General features: G+C 40.5%; 1 protein-coding gene and 2 non-coding genes across 4 annotated transcripts in view; 2 read left to right on the forward strand and 1 right to left on the reverse strand.

The window, feature by feature from the left end:
* The first annotated feature begins 1,425 nt into the window (after positions 1-1,425).
* On the forward strand, positions 1,426-1,535 carry Trnai-uau (transfer RNA isoleucine (anticodon UAU)). The gene is made up of 2 exons: positions 1,426-1,463; positions 1,500-1,535. It is a non-coding gene; the product is annotated as a tRNA-Ile (tRNA).
* A 3,652-nt stretch (positions 1,536-5,187) lies between these two features.
* Trnai-uau (transfer RNA isoleucine (anticodon UAU)) lies at positions 5,188-5,297 on the forward strand. The gene is made up of 2 exons: positions 5,188-5,225; positions 5,262-5,297. It is a non-coding gene; the product is annotated as a tRNA-Ile (tRNA).
* A 1,059-nt stretch (positions 5,298-6,356) lies between these two features.
* Positions 6,357-13,141, reverse strand: part of LOC135479579 (rho guanine nucleotide exchange factor 7-like) — a 72,243-nt gene continuing 65,458 nt past the window's right edge. For both annotated transcript variants that reach the window (XM_064759466.1, XM_064759467.1), the window contains exons 16-18: positions 10,610-10,703; positions 9,415-9,469; positions 6,357-8,684 (exon numbers count right to left, since the gene is read on the reverse strand). In XM_064759466.1, the coding sequence (XP_064615536.1) occupies positions 8,565-8,684; positions 9,415-9,469; positions 10,610-10,703 (269 nt within the window). In that variant the 3' untranslated portion in view covers positions 6,357-8,564. The remainder of the gene's footprint in view (positions 8,685-9,414; positions 9,470-10,609; positions 10,704-13,141) is intronic.

The following is a 13,141-nucleotide window of genomic DNA, read 5'->3' on the forward strand; positions in this document are numbered from 1 at the left end:
ATTTCAAAAATAAGTTTTGGTGCCGTACTGGTTAAGATGGTTAGAGGACACTGGTTCGTTGTCATTAGGGGATCGGTAATAGATGAAGTCACATGTTCCAATCCAGCTCTCCCCGTTTCGACTACGGCTTTTAATCGAGAGGATAATTGTGTACTGGGTGAAGTTTGAAAGTTTAATCCCAGCACTCCCATTTCGTTCACCACAGAGAACAAAGGGCACCAAACAATAGTGTCAAATTGATGAAAAAAATCCTGGTTTCACATTTTCCATTTGCTCCAGTGGCTCAGTCGTTTAGCGCCCCGAACTTATAGACAGTACCTTTACATTGTGTATCAAGGTTTGAGGAATGCGGAGGTCGTGAGTTCGATCCTCACATGGAGCAACATACTTTTGTTTCAGTCTTGGCCAGTCTGTTTGAGAGCATCTATGGTAATATATGATGTCACATGTTCCAATCCAGCTCTCCCCGTTTCGCCTGCGGTTTTAAATGGAGAGGTTTAGTGTGTAGCTGTTGAAGTTCGACAGTTTAATCCCAGCACTCCCGTTTCCTTCACAACAGAGAACAAAGGGCACTAAACCATGGTGTCAAATTGATATGAAATTCTGGTTTTACATTTTCCAGTTGCTCCAGTGGCTCAGTTGGTTAGCGCGCCGTATTTATAGACAGTACCTTTACCTTGTGTCCAAAGGTTGGAAGAAAGCGGAGGTCGTGAGTTTGATCCTCACTTGGAGAAACATACTTGTTTTAGTCATGGTCAGTCCGTTTGAGAGCATCTATGGCTGAACAAAATTATGGCTCCCATTAACGGGAGGATGTCTGCCAACCATTAACCAATGGTTACAGGTTCGAAATGATCTCGAACTGGTTACGCACCAGATGTGGATATCAAGTGCCGATTCTAGGAACCCGTTTTTAAGTAGGTTCAAGTCTCGATAAATATTACAAAATTCTGCTTTCACATTTTCCAGTTGCTCCAGTGGCTCAGTCGATTAGCGCACCGTACAAATAGCGTTACAGTTCTGAAGATTACACAATCCACAGTGTTACACAATCCACAACGTTTTACAGTTCAGAACGATACACACTTCACAATGATACGCAGTCTAAGACTTTACACAGTCCACGACGATACACAATCCCCAACAATGCTTAACGTTATATTTCGTAAGTATCTTGCTCCCTTACTGGTTAAGATAGTTAGAGGACACTGGTTCGTTGCCAGTAGGGAGTCGTTGATGGATGAAGTCACATGTTCTAATCCAGCTCTCCCCTTTTCGTCTACTTTTCTTAGTCGAGACGTTTATTGTATAGCTGGTGAAGTTTAACAGTTTAATCCCAACACTTCCATTTCCTTCACCACAGAGAAAAGACCCTAAACATTGGTGTCAAGTTCATAACGAATTCCGGTTATACCTTTCCCAGTTGCTCCAGTGGCTCAGTCGGTTAGCGCGCCGTACTTATAGACAGTACCTTCACCTTGTGTATCAAGGTTTGAGGAATGCGGAGGTCGTGAGTTCGATCCTCACCTGGAGCAACATAATTTTGTTTTAGCCCTGGCCAGTCTGTTTGAGAGCACCTATGGTTGAACACAATTATGGCTCCCGCTAACGGGAGGATGTCTGCCAGCCGTTGACCAGTGGTTACAGGTTCGAACTGATTACGCACCAGATCTAGATGGATTTCTAGTGCCGATTTTAGGAACCCGTTTTTAAGTAGCTCCAAGTTTTGACAAATGTCACAAAATTGGAACTCTAGAATACCAAAAAGCGTTACAGTGTCTAAAGTTCCACAATCCACAGTGTTACACGATCCACAACATTACACAGTCCACAACGACACACACTTCACAATGATACACAGTCAAGGACGCTACACAGTCCACGACGATACACAATCCACAACGTTACAAAATCCACCAATTCACAGCCTTACAGGCCACAACGATACAAATCCACAACACTGGAAATCCACAACGTTACACAATCCACAGCAATCCACTACGATACAAAATACTCAAATTTAAACACTCAACAGCGTTGAACAATTCACAACGTTACACTCTGCTTAACGTTACAGTTCGAAAATCTCTTGGTGGTCTAGCGGTTAAGATGGTGAAAGGGCACTGCTTTGTTGCCACCAAGGTATCGTTGATAAATGAAGTCGCGTGTTCCCATCTAGCTCTCCCTGATTCATCTGCTGTTTTAAGTCGAGAGGTTTATTATGTAGCTGGTGAAGTTCGACAATTAAATCCCAACACTCCCAATCCCGTCACCACAGAGAACAAAGGGCACTAAACCTTGCTGTCATATTGATATGAAATTCTGCTTTCACATTTTCCACTTGCTCCAGTGGCTCAGTCGGTTAGCGCACCATACATATAGACAGTAACTTGACATTGTAAATCAAATTTTGAGGAATGCGTAGGTCGTGAGTTCGTTCCTCACCTGGAGCAACATAATTTTGTTGTAGTCATCGCCAGTCTTTCTGAGAGCATCTATGGCTGAACAGAATTATGGTTCCCGCTAACGGGAGGATGTCCACTAGCCGTTGACCAATGATTACAGGTTCGAACTGATTACGCACCAGATCTAAATAGATATCTAGTGCCGATTTTAGGAACCCGTTTTTAAGTAGCTCCAAGTTTTGACAAATGTCACAAAATTTGAACTCTAGAATACCAAAAACCGATACAGTTCTGACAATTACACAATCCACAACGTTTCACAGTCAACAACAATACACACTTCACAATAATACACAGTCTTTGACGCTACACACTCCCTGACGATACACAATCCATAACATTACGAAACTAACAAGTTAACAGCGTTCCCACTAACGGGAGGATGTTCAGTAGACAAGGACCAGTGGCTACAGGTTCAAAAAGATTTGGAAATGGATACGCACTACCTTTACCTGTGGATATATATCTAGTGCCGATTCCAAGAACTTGTTTAAATTAAGTCCAAGTTTTCACAAAAGTTTTTTACACAATTCACAAAGTTACACAATCCACAACGATACACACATCACACGGATGCACAGTCTAGAGCGCTTCACAGTCCACGACGCTACACAATCCATAACGTTACAAAATCCACAAGTTCACAGCCTTACAGTCCACAACGATACAAATCTCCAACAATGCTTAACGTTACATTTCAAGAAAATGCTTTTGTCCCGTATTGGTTCAGATGGTTAGAGGGCACTGGTTCGTTGTCACTAGGAGATTGCTGATAGATGAAGTCACATGTTCCAACCCAGTTCTCCCCGTTTCACCTGCGGTTTTAAATCGAGAGGTTTAGTGCGCAGCTGGTGAAGTTCGACTATTTAATCCCAGCACTCCCATTTCCTTCACCACAGAGAACAAAGGGCACTAAACCATGATGTTAATTTTACAAGAAATTCTGGTTTCACATTTTCCACTTGCTCCAGTGGCTCAGTCGGTTAGCGCGCCTTACTTATAGACAGTACCTTCACCTTGTGTAACAAGGTTTGAGGAAAGGGGAGGTCGTTGGTTTGATCCTCACTTGGAGAAAAACACTTTTGTTTCAGTCGTGGTCAGTCCGTTTGAGAGCATCTATGGCTGAACAAAATTATGGCTCCCATTAACGGGAGGATGTCTACCAGCCGTTGACAACTGGTTACAGGTTCGTAATGATCTCGAACTGGTTACGCACCAGATGTGGATATCAAGTTTTGGAACCCGTTTTTAAGTAGGCCCAACTCTCGATAAATATTACAAAATGTCAGCTTTAGATTAACAAATAGCGTTACAGTTCTGAAGATTACACAATCCATAATGTTACACAATCCAAAACGTTTTACAGTCCACAACGATACACAGTCTAGGACGCTGCACAGTCGACGATAATACACAGTCCCCAACGTTACAAAACCCACAAGTTTGCAGCGTTCCCACTAACGGGAGGATGTTCACTAGGCGACGACCAGTGGTTACAGGTTGGAAATGATCTCGAACTGGTTAGGCATCACCTCTACGTGTGGACAGATATCTAGTGCCGATTCTGGGAACCCGTTGGGAATTAAGCCCAAGTTTTGACAAAAGTAATTTTTACACAATCCACAAAGTTACACAATCCAAAACGATACACACAGTGTTACACAATCCACAACGTTTTACAGTTCAGAACGATACACACTTCACAATGATACGCAGTCTAAGACGTTACACAGTCCACGACGATACACAATCCCCAACAATGCTTAACGTAATATTTCGAAAATATTTTGTTCTCTTACTGGTTAAGATAGTTAGAGGACACTGGTTCGTTGCCAGTAGGGAATCGTTGATGGATGAAGTCACATGTTCCAATCCAGCTCTCCCCGTTTTGTCTACTCTTCTTAGCCGAGACGTTTATTGTATAGCTGGTAAAGTTTAACAGTTTAATCCCAACACTCCCATTTCTTTCACCACAGAGAAAAAAAACCCTAAACATTGGTGTCAAGTTCATAACGAATTCCGGTTTTACATGTTCCAGTTGCGCCAGAGGCTCAGTCGGTTAGCGCGCCGTACTTATAGACAGTACCTTCACCTTGTTTATCAAGGTTTGAGGATGCGGAGGTCGTGAGTTCGATCCTCACCTGAAGCAACATACTTTTGTTTTAGTCCTGGTCAGTCTGTTTGAGAGCACCTATGGCTGAACACAATTATGGCTCACGCTTACGGGAGGATGTCCACTAGCCGTTGACCAATGGTTACAGGTTCGAACTAATTACGCACCAGATCTAGATAGATATCTAGTGCCGATTTTAGGAACCCGTTTTTAAGTAGCTCCAAGTTTTGACAAATGTTACAAAACTGGAACTCTAGAATACCAAATAGCGTTACAGTGCTAAAGGTTCCACAATCCACAGTGTTACACGATCCACAACATTACACAGTCCACAACGACACACACATCACAATGATACACAGTCAAGGAAACTTCACAGTCCACGACGATACACAATCCACAACGTTACAAAATCAACAAGTTCATAACCTAATAGTCTAGAGGAATACAAGTCCCCAACAATGCTTAACGTTACATTAAAAAAAATGTTTGGTCTCTCACTGGTTAAACAGTTTAATCCCAACACTCCCATTTCCCTCACCACAGAGAAAAAACCCTTAAACATTGGTGTCAAGTTCATAACGAATTCCGGTTTTACCTTTCCCAGTTGCTCCAGTGGCTCAGTCGGTTAGCGCGCCGTACTTATAGACAGTACCTTCACCTTGTGTATCAAGGTTTGAGGAATGCGGAGGACGTGAGTTCGATCCTCACCTGGAGCAACATACTTTTGTTTTATCATGGTCAATCTATTTCAGAGCATCAATGGCTGAACAGAATTATGGCTCCCGCTAACGGGAGGATGTCCACTAGCCGTTGACCAGTGTTTACAGGTTCGAACTGATTACGCACCAGATGTAGATAGATATCTAGTGCCGATTTTAGGAACCCGTTTTTAAGTAGGTCCACGTTTGACAAATGTCACAAAATTTGAACTCTAGAATACCAAATAGCGTTATAGTGCTAAGGGTTCCACAATCCACAGTGTTACACAGTCCAGAGTGATACACACTTTACAATGATACAGATTCTAGGACGCCAGAGGATATGGCGGACATTTTGCTGACGCGCGGTTAGTCCATGATAATGACTATGTTCACTGTGGTTATCTCACTCCGTTCTCTTGCAGGAGCTGGGAACTGTGGCCTCCATGGTCAGCGTTCCAGCGCAGCAGAATGACCCAGAATCCTCTAACCAATGCTCATGCTTCCGTCCTCTCCGGCCGTGCTTGGAAAGGTCTTTCAGGAAACCTGCGGATGGTTGTGGGTTTCCCCTGGGTTCTGCCCGGAATCCTCTCACCGTAATACCGGCTGCCGTCCTCTTAGTGAAATATTGTTGGGTACAGCCCAAAACACCAATCAAATAAATGACTACATGAAAATCGATGAGAAGATCACTCATTAGTCTGCTTTCGACGGTTGTTGGTACGTACAAAGGAAATCAAGAAAAACACAGGCAAAATTAATGTGGATCAAACGAATGGCGAACTTAGGAAAGGAGAAAACCATAAAATATATTGGGTAGGACCTTAGAGTAAGTTTTGGGCGTAATTTCGAAGCCACGTTGTAGAAGGATATTGTCTTGAACGCAGTGCACGCTGCGATTGATGCTAGAAGCCTATACATCGAGTCATATACACGTAGGTGAACAGTTCTATTCATACACGTATGACGTAAACACAAGCCAAATATATAAATAAATTAACGAAGAGACACCACGTGTTGTAAAACGACAACAATTTATTCATTAACAACTGGAATTGCATAATTACATATGTCCATATATATATATATATATAAAATACAAAGTGGATCACCAAAACAATATAAAGTGGGAATTTGTTAGGAAACGTGTAAGGCAGGCCTGGGAGAAGCAATGTGTTTGACAGACCTGGGGAAAAGTGTGTGCCAGGCCTGGAAAGACAACGTGTACGCCAGGCCTGGGAAAAACAAAGTGAATGCAAGACGTGGGAAAAACAATGTGTAAGCCAGACCTGGGAAAGAAACGTGTACGCCAAGATACAGTTTCACACAGATGTCGTACATGTACGACAATCGCACATATAGGGCAATGATGCGCTAATAGTGACGTACAAAATATCGTACGACAAACGTACGATAATAAATGTCGTATGCCGCTTTGTTAAACTGTGCCCAGGTCCGGAAAAGCCAATGTATAAGCCAGGCTTGGAAAAAACAATGTGTAAGCCAGGCCTGAGACAAACAAATTGTTTAATCCAGGTCTGTGCCTTAAGCCCCGTCCCGACCATCCAAAATTGTTCATTTTTTGTTGACTCAACAGCAAGCTGAATGCTGTTTGGTATGTTGAGCCGTCCACACTACAAATCAGATAGTTCAACATTGTCTAACACTGTTGTCGTGTGTTGAGCTTTCAATAAATTGGAGGGAAATGTCCATCTTTCTCACAAGTTCATGAGACATAATGATTTTCTTTTGTCCCTGTCTTTGTAATCTTTAGAGAGAGTGTCATACGGCAAGCATATTTTTCATACTCCTGTGTCAACGAAACTGTCTCATTGTGAGATCAGTTTCACTCTTTCCCCTTTGATGCCGCCATTTTGCCCAGGACTTACGGACAATGAAACGCACAATCATTTATTATCGACCTGAGTGTCTCGCATGGAAGGATAGCCATAACACAAAACAAAGAGTTGTTTCCAATGTGCCAAAATGATTTTTACTAATCTTACTTCAATTTTTTTTCTTGACAATGAAAGCATTTTACCTGCCAAAAATCGTTTCAAACAATGTCTTCAAGTTTTTCATGACCGAAAAATGGGGCATTTTACTGGCTTTCCATTTACATGTAGACGAATCACATTTCATAAATTCATCGAAATGTTCCAAAAATGGGTACAATTTTGAACGGAAACAACTGTTGCCAATAAAGCTTGGAGTACTACATAAGTGTGTATGTTACTAGAAAATTAGCCAGGGTATGTTTGGCGGATATGATTTTATAGTTCTAAAATAAATAATGAACATTTCAAAACCTACAAATTTCAGACATATTGGACCGCTATGATTGGTTCGACAGAATTATCTCACTGGAAGTGACAATAATTGTTTACAATCAATACAACCCAGATACACAACTTATGTTCACATTTGGCCGTGTCGTAAGAAAAAAGGTTTTAAGTTAAAGCTTGTAGGTAGAAAATAAACAGGCTACATCAAATCTAGGCTTAAATTGAAAGACCTCCGTCTGAAAAAAAACCTGCTCCCTCGCCAGCATAAAAATTTGGTCTACTGTAATTCTTCAGTCTTTTCGCGTGTTTGTAAGGTGTTTATTCAAGCATATTCTGAAGGCATTTTTTCTGTGTTGACTGATTCTAACTGAATTAACTCCATTAATACTGAATGGATTCTAAGCTAGGTTTCATGAACTACATTTATGCCAAGGCTGTGACAAGCTTTTTCCTGCATTTATTTTAACTTTGTATCAAACTTTCGACATTAAATAGCAGGTCTGATGATGAAACAGAAACTTAAAAATGTGTGGCGTCAGTGACACCAAATGTAGTCCATAGATTTATTTATTTGATTGGTGTTTCATGCCATCGTACTCAAGAATATTTCACTTATACGACAGCAACCAGCATTATGGTGGGAGGAAACCAGACAGAAGCCGGGCTATGCTGGTTGGCCTGGGTTTGCTGGTAGACAGTCCCATGTGCGACGAAAGAGAAATATTTTCATTGGTTTTTCTCACCATAACTCACTAACTTGGACAGAATGCACTACATGTCATGCCTTGGGGACACTTACAGCAGACTGACATGTATCACAACTGAAAAATTAGCACACTCCATCGATATCTCTTCATTATTCTAACAACTAATGTCTAAATTCCGTACTCTGAACACAACAGGGCCCTGAACAAGAAAAGCACATAGGGGATCATGAGACAGTGGCTGGCTCAGCAGAGACCAGCTTGATCTGCAGAATGAATGTTTCTGAACCAACAGCTCAGCTAACCTCCTGTTCCACTTTTGGAAGAGGAGTATTCTTCAGCGATTTGATCAATGCCTCCAGTTTTCTTCTGGCCTTCTGCTCATCTTCTAAGTCTTTTCTAATCTTTCGCTGCTCCTTGAAAATGAAAGACAATAATAAGTAATAACTGTTATCTTTGCTATCAGCAATTTCTCACGCTTTGTTTCAAACTATGTGCTACATGTACACCGCTTCGTTGTCCTAATGGCTAGAGCACCGCCTTAGAGTCGGGAGACTCCGGGATCAAGCCCTGATAGGGTAATACCAAAGATTCTAAAATTGGTACTTAGTTAGTGCAAGAAAACATAACTGGTTGGCCTGCTGTCAGTATCTTGTTACTGGGTGGGATGTCATGTCTGGTGTCTTCGACATGATACTTCAGTGGCACTTTGGCGGCATGAATCTTCCCACTTACGTACATACACGTGTATGAACTATAATTGTGACATCACATTATATTAGGGTAAGGCTTTTACATCTTCAGCTTATCTTTCTTCCAGTGATGTCATATTTCAGTGCTGCATCACTGAAGAATCACATCAATGACACCAGATACAACGCACATGTCCGGTAACTCTACTGAGTAACAGTACACAAACTGTTGTCTTCAGATGTGATTCCTTACATAAACTGTCTCTACTATAACTTTTAAATGTAAAATCCATATAGAATCCATTTTCAGAAGACAACAGAACACTCTAATCAAACAGCTTTTTGGGGGGCTTTTTGGACTCTGGTTATCTTCAAGCCCCAGCCCCCCTCTTAAAGGGTAACAGGATTTCCTCGTTAAACACCCCTATCCCTACCCTCTCTGTCTAAGTCTTACCTGTAGAATCTCCTTCACCTGATCTCGCAGTGTATACACAGTGTCCACCAGCGTTCTGTAACAAACAACCTTTTAGTAGGACTTGATATAAGATGACATGAATTGTGTGTTGACCAAGTGACTTTGACTAATAAGTTCAATTCATTAACGTGATCAGGATTAAATCCTGTATACTGTCATTCTTCTGCCTTTTCACATGTTTCCAAGACATTTATTCTACAATATTCTGAGGGCCTTATTCTCAAAACTGATATAACTGTACTTTTTGTGAGGTACTAACGCTGACCAACACAACCAATGTAGTATTTGTCTCCAATATCTGTATAACTTGCACTCAAAGTTGCCGTTTCACATGACAAAAGGCTGAGGAATAATGGTACATAAGAATACCCCATTGAAAAGTCACAACAGTCAGACTAATGTGAGGAGGAATCTGATGCTTTGTAATCCAGGGGTCTTTGGGAAGAAACCAATAAACTTATTGCTGACCGAGGAGATTGAGGCAGAGAGTGGGCTAGACATGAATGCGATATTATGCAGTTAATAAGGTGGGGAAATATGAAGTATTCTCTATCCCAGGCTGGGAATGAACCAACGCCTTAATTGTTTGTTCTACTTATTGAAAGACAAGCACCTTAGTGTCTCACAAGCACCTTAGTGTCTCACAAGCCCGTCTTCCCACTCAAGACCACAGAGGAAGCCGGCACGAGTTGGACTTGAACTCATAGCGACTGCATTGGTGAGAGTCTCCTTAGCACACTAATCATTAGGCCATGAAGGCCCCATCTAGCAGCGGAAATAACACACTATCCATGCACCTCCAATATGGAAAGCCAATAGAGTCACCATCCAAATTTGATAAACTTTAATTTTCAGTAGATTAAAATGGTTAAAACAACCTTCCTCCCATGTGTATTAACATTTTGAATTTCTACCTTAATGCCAATGTGAAAGCATTCTTCCCCAGCTGTACTGAATGTACAAAGTCAAAACTATATTTTTATGAACTGATCTTTAGGATTAAAAGCCACACTGACAGTATGTCAGCCATATGGTAGTAAGGATCATGTAAGCAGTAGGAAAGACTATTATGAAAAAATTCCAATAAACCTATGGGGATCTTCAGAACTCATCCTCCCTTTCCCCCCTCCCCTCCCCCCGCCCCGCTTCCTCAAATGCAGTATACCATACTTACTTTTCCTCCACCATAGGGTACTCCCCTCCCTCGTCCATCTCAATGATGATTTTTTCTTCTTCGGGAAGCAGCACTTGGGGGCTTTCATGAATGACTGTTGTCGTTGGTGTTGAGAGGAGAGAAACCAAGGACACAGAGAAACCAAAAAATCAAAATGGAAGCCAAGCCAGTGACGCAGCAAAAACATCATGACAGTGAGAAGTGAAATGTGCATGCAGAAATAAAACCAATGCCACACATACAAAACCAAAACCTAAACCTTCAACAGTTCCAAAACATTCGCGAGTGATGCTTTGCAAATTTTGAGAATTCTTCCTTTTCTATAGGTCAGAAAAATGTTTCTCTTGCCTGGACTAGAGTCGTTACACATGTCAATAAAATACAGTCCTACCCCCCCCACCCTCCCAAATCATGTTTTCATCTTAAAACAATTTTATGTGGATATACATGCACACTGGACTTACTTGTGCATTCAATGCCAGTAAATAATGATTCAATGAAATCTCCATAATTTATATTTCAAAAGTTGAGTAAAATGTACAAAGGAATTTCCAACCTGACTAAATCATCCCGTTTTTTGGCTTACACTATATTCATTTCCTATGGTATTTTGTTTCCATTACTTTTGAGGTACCTAATTCACTGGATTAATTATCTAATTGGTAAGTTAGATAATTTACCAAATTGCACTTGTAAAAATAAAGTTTTTCAACGCTTTGACAAATATTAAATAAACATTGAACTTTTTTAAGGGGCATCAAGAAGCAGTAGGGGGTCTGTGAAAATTTGTATGTGTAAATGAGGAAGAGAAAAGAACTGATGAATAATCCTAAAAACAACAAAAGATTAATTCTCTTATAAACTATAAAATAAATCTTTAATATATGCATGTACTATACCAAAATAACTGAATCAGGTCTATTGTTATTGTTATTTAGACAGAATGTAGCTTTTGGCAGAAATGAATAACACAAGAATGAGGCAAATAAGTTAAAAAGTGAATACCACATCAATGCAATCAATAGCGACAGTAAGAACTAGAGACACTACACAAACACAAGTCTGACAGCAGTCCAGTGCACAGACAACCAAACAGAAACAGGGAACAAACCAACGACATCCTCACAGTTTTGACCATTCCTTATGTGTTCTTACATGAAGTGTATGCTGCATACGTCCTCATCTATCTATCTATTTAGTTTTTTTTGTTTGTCTTTTACTCTGCACTCAAGAATATTTCACTTATATGACGGCAGCCAGCATTGTGGTGGAAGGAAACCAGACAGAGCCCAGGGGAAACTCACGACTATCCGCCAGACCTTCGCATGTACGGCCGGAGAGGAAGCCAGCCTGAGCTGGACTTAAACTCACAGGGACAGGTTTGTTGGGAGACTCCTGGATCATTGTACCATACTGACGTGCTAAACCCTCAGTCACGGAGGCCCCCCCCCTCCATTGTGCTAATTCATAAAATTAATGTGCCCTCAAAGTGAAAGGGTAGTTTAAATATATCTAGTCCGTATTAGACACAGGCTTGGTGCAGTTGTGAAACCGCTGCATTTTATAGCTGTACCCTAATTTTTCAACATTGTGAAGTTTCTGCAAACAGTATTCTGAAACACTGAGAGAACCAACAGGTGTAGAAAAATAATTTAGACAGTTTTATGAAGCTGACACAAATAATTCATTTTCAGCATTGTTTCATAACAACTGTTTGCATAAATTACACTGAAAAAGTACTTCAGAGGTCGGCAAGGTTAACGGTTAACTGTATACATCAGTTCCAAAGACTTTCTGTTTTAAAAACGGTTTAAATGATAAAATATCGATCATGACAATACAGATTCTTATTTCCTTTCACTATTTTACATTTACAAGGCATCAATGTATATTTGCTTTTCTTGGGTAATCATACACAAGCAAAACTTTTTTGTCAATATTTTCCATTTTTGCTTTAGATTTTGTGACATACATGTATCAGACCAAGTGTTGATACGCATCATAGCAATCCCTTTAATACAGAACATGAGGTTCGCCAACTCTGTGTGAGGTATAGATGAGGTGTACTGTACCTCAAGTACACCTCAGCCACATACCTATATATGTACCTGACATACACATAATCAAATTAAAAAGAATCAACATGAGATGAAATACCTCAGAAAACTTCTTGAACATGAGATAATGTACAACACCTCAACACAAAAAATAAACCTGAAAATAATATACAGCTCAGAAACATTGAATGAGATAAAAAATAAATGATATACTTCAGGCACACCTTATAACCTTTTCAGAGGTTTTAATAATTAAGTGACACTGTGCCTCAGGTACACCTAGATCACCTTTGACTGTTTTAAAATGCTTCAAACAAAACAGTGACCACAAAATTACAAATCCTTTTGCACACACAAAAAAGGAAAAGTTAACTACATGTAAGTAAGTACATACAAGCATTTCATTTACCCTGTATGTATTTATACCAGTGAATTCTGGCTTGTCAGGTATGATTTATGGATGTAGGAACTGTAC

Source organism: Liolophura sinensis, chromosome 12 (genome assembly GCF_032854445.1).
Source record: "Liolophura sinensis isolate JHLJ2023 chromosome 12, CUHK_Ljap_v2, whole genome shotgun sequence".
In the NCBI taxonomy this organism is placed as follows: Eukaryota; Metazoa; Mollusca; class Polyplacophora; order Chitonida; family Chitonidae; genus Liolophura; species Liolophura sinensis.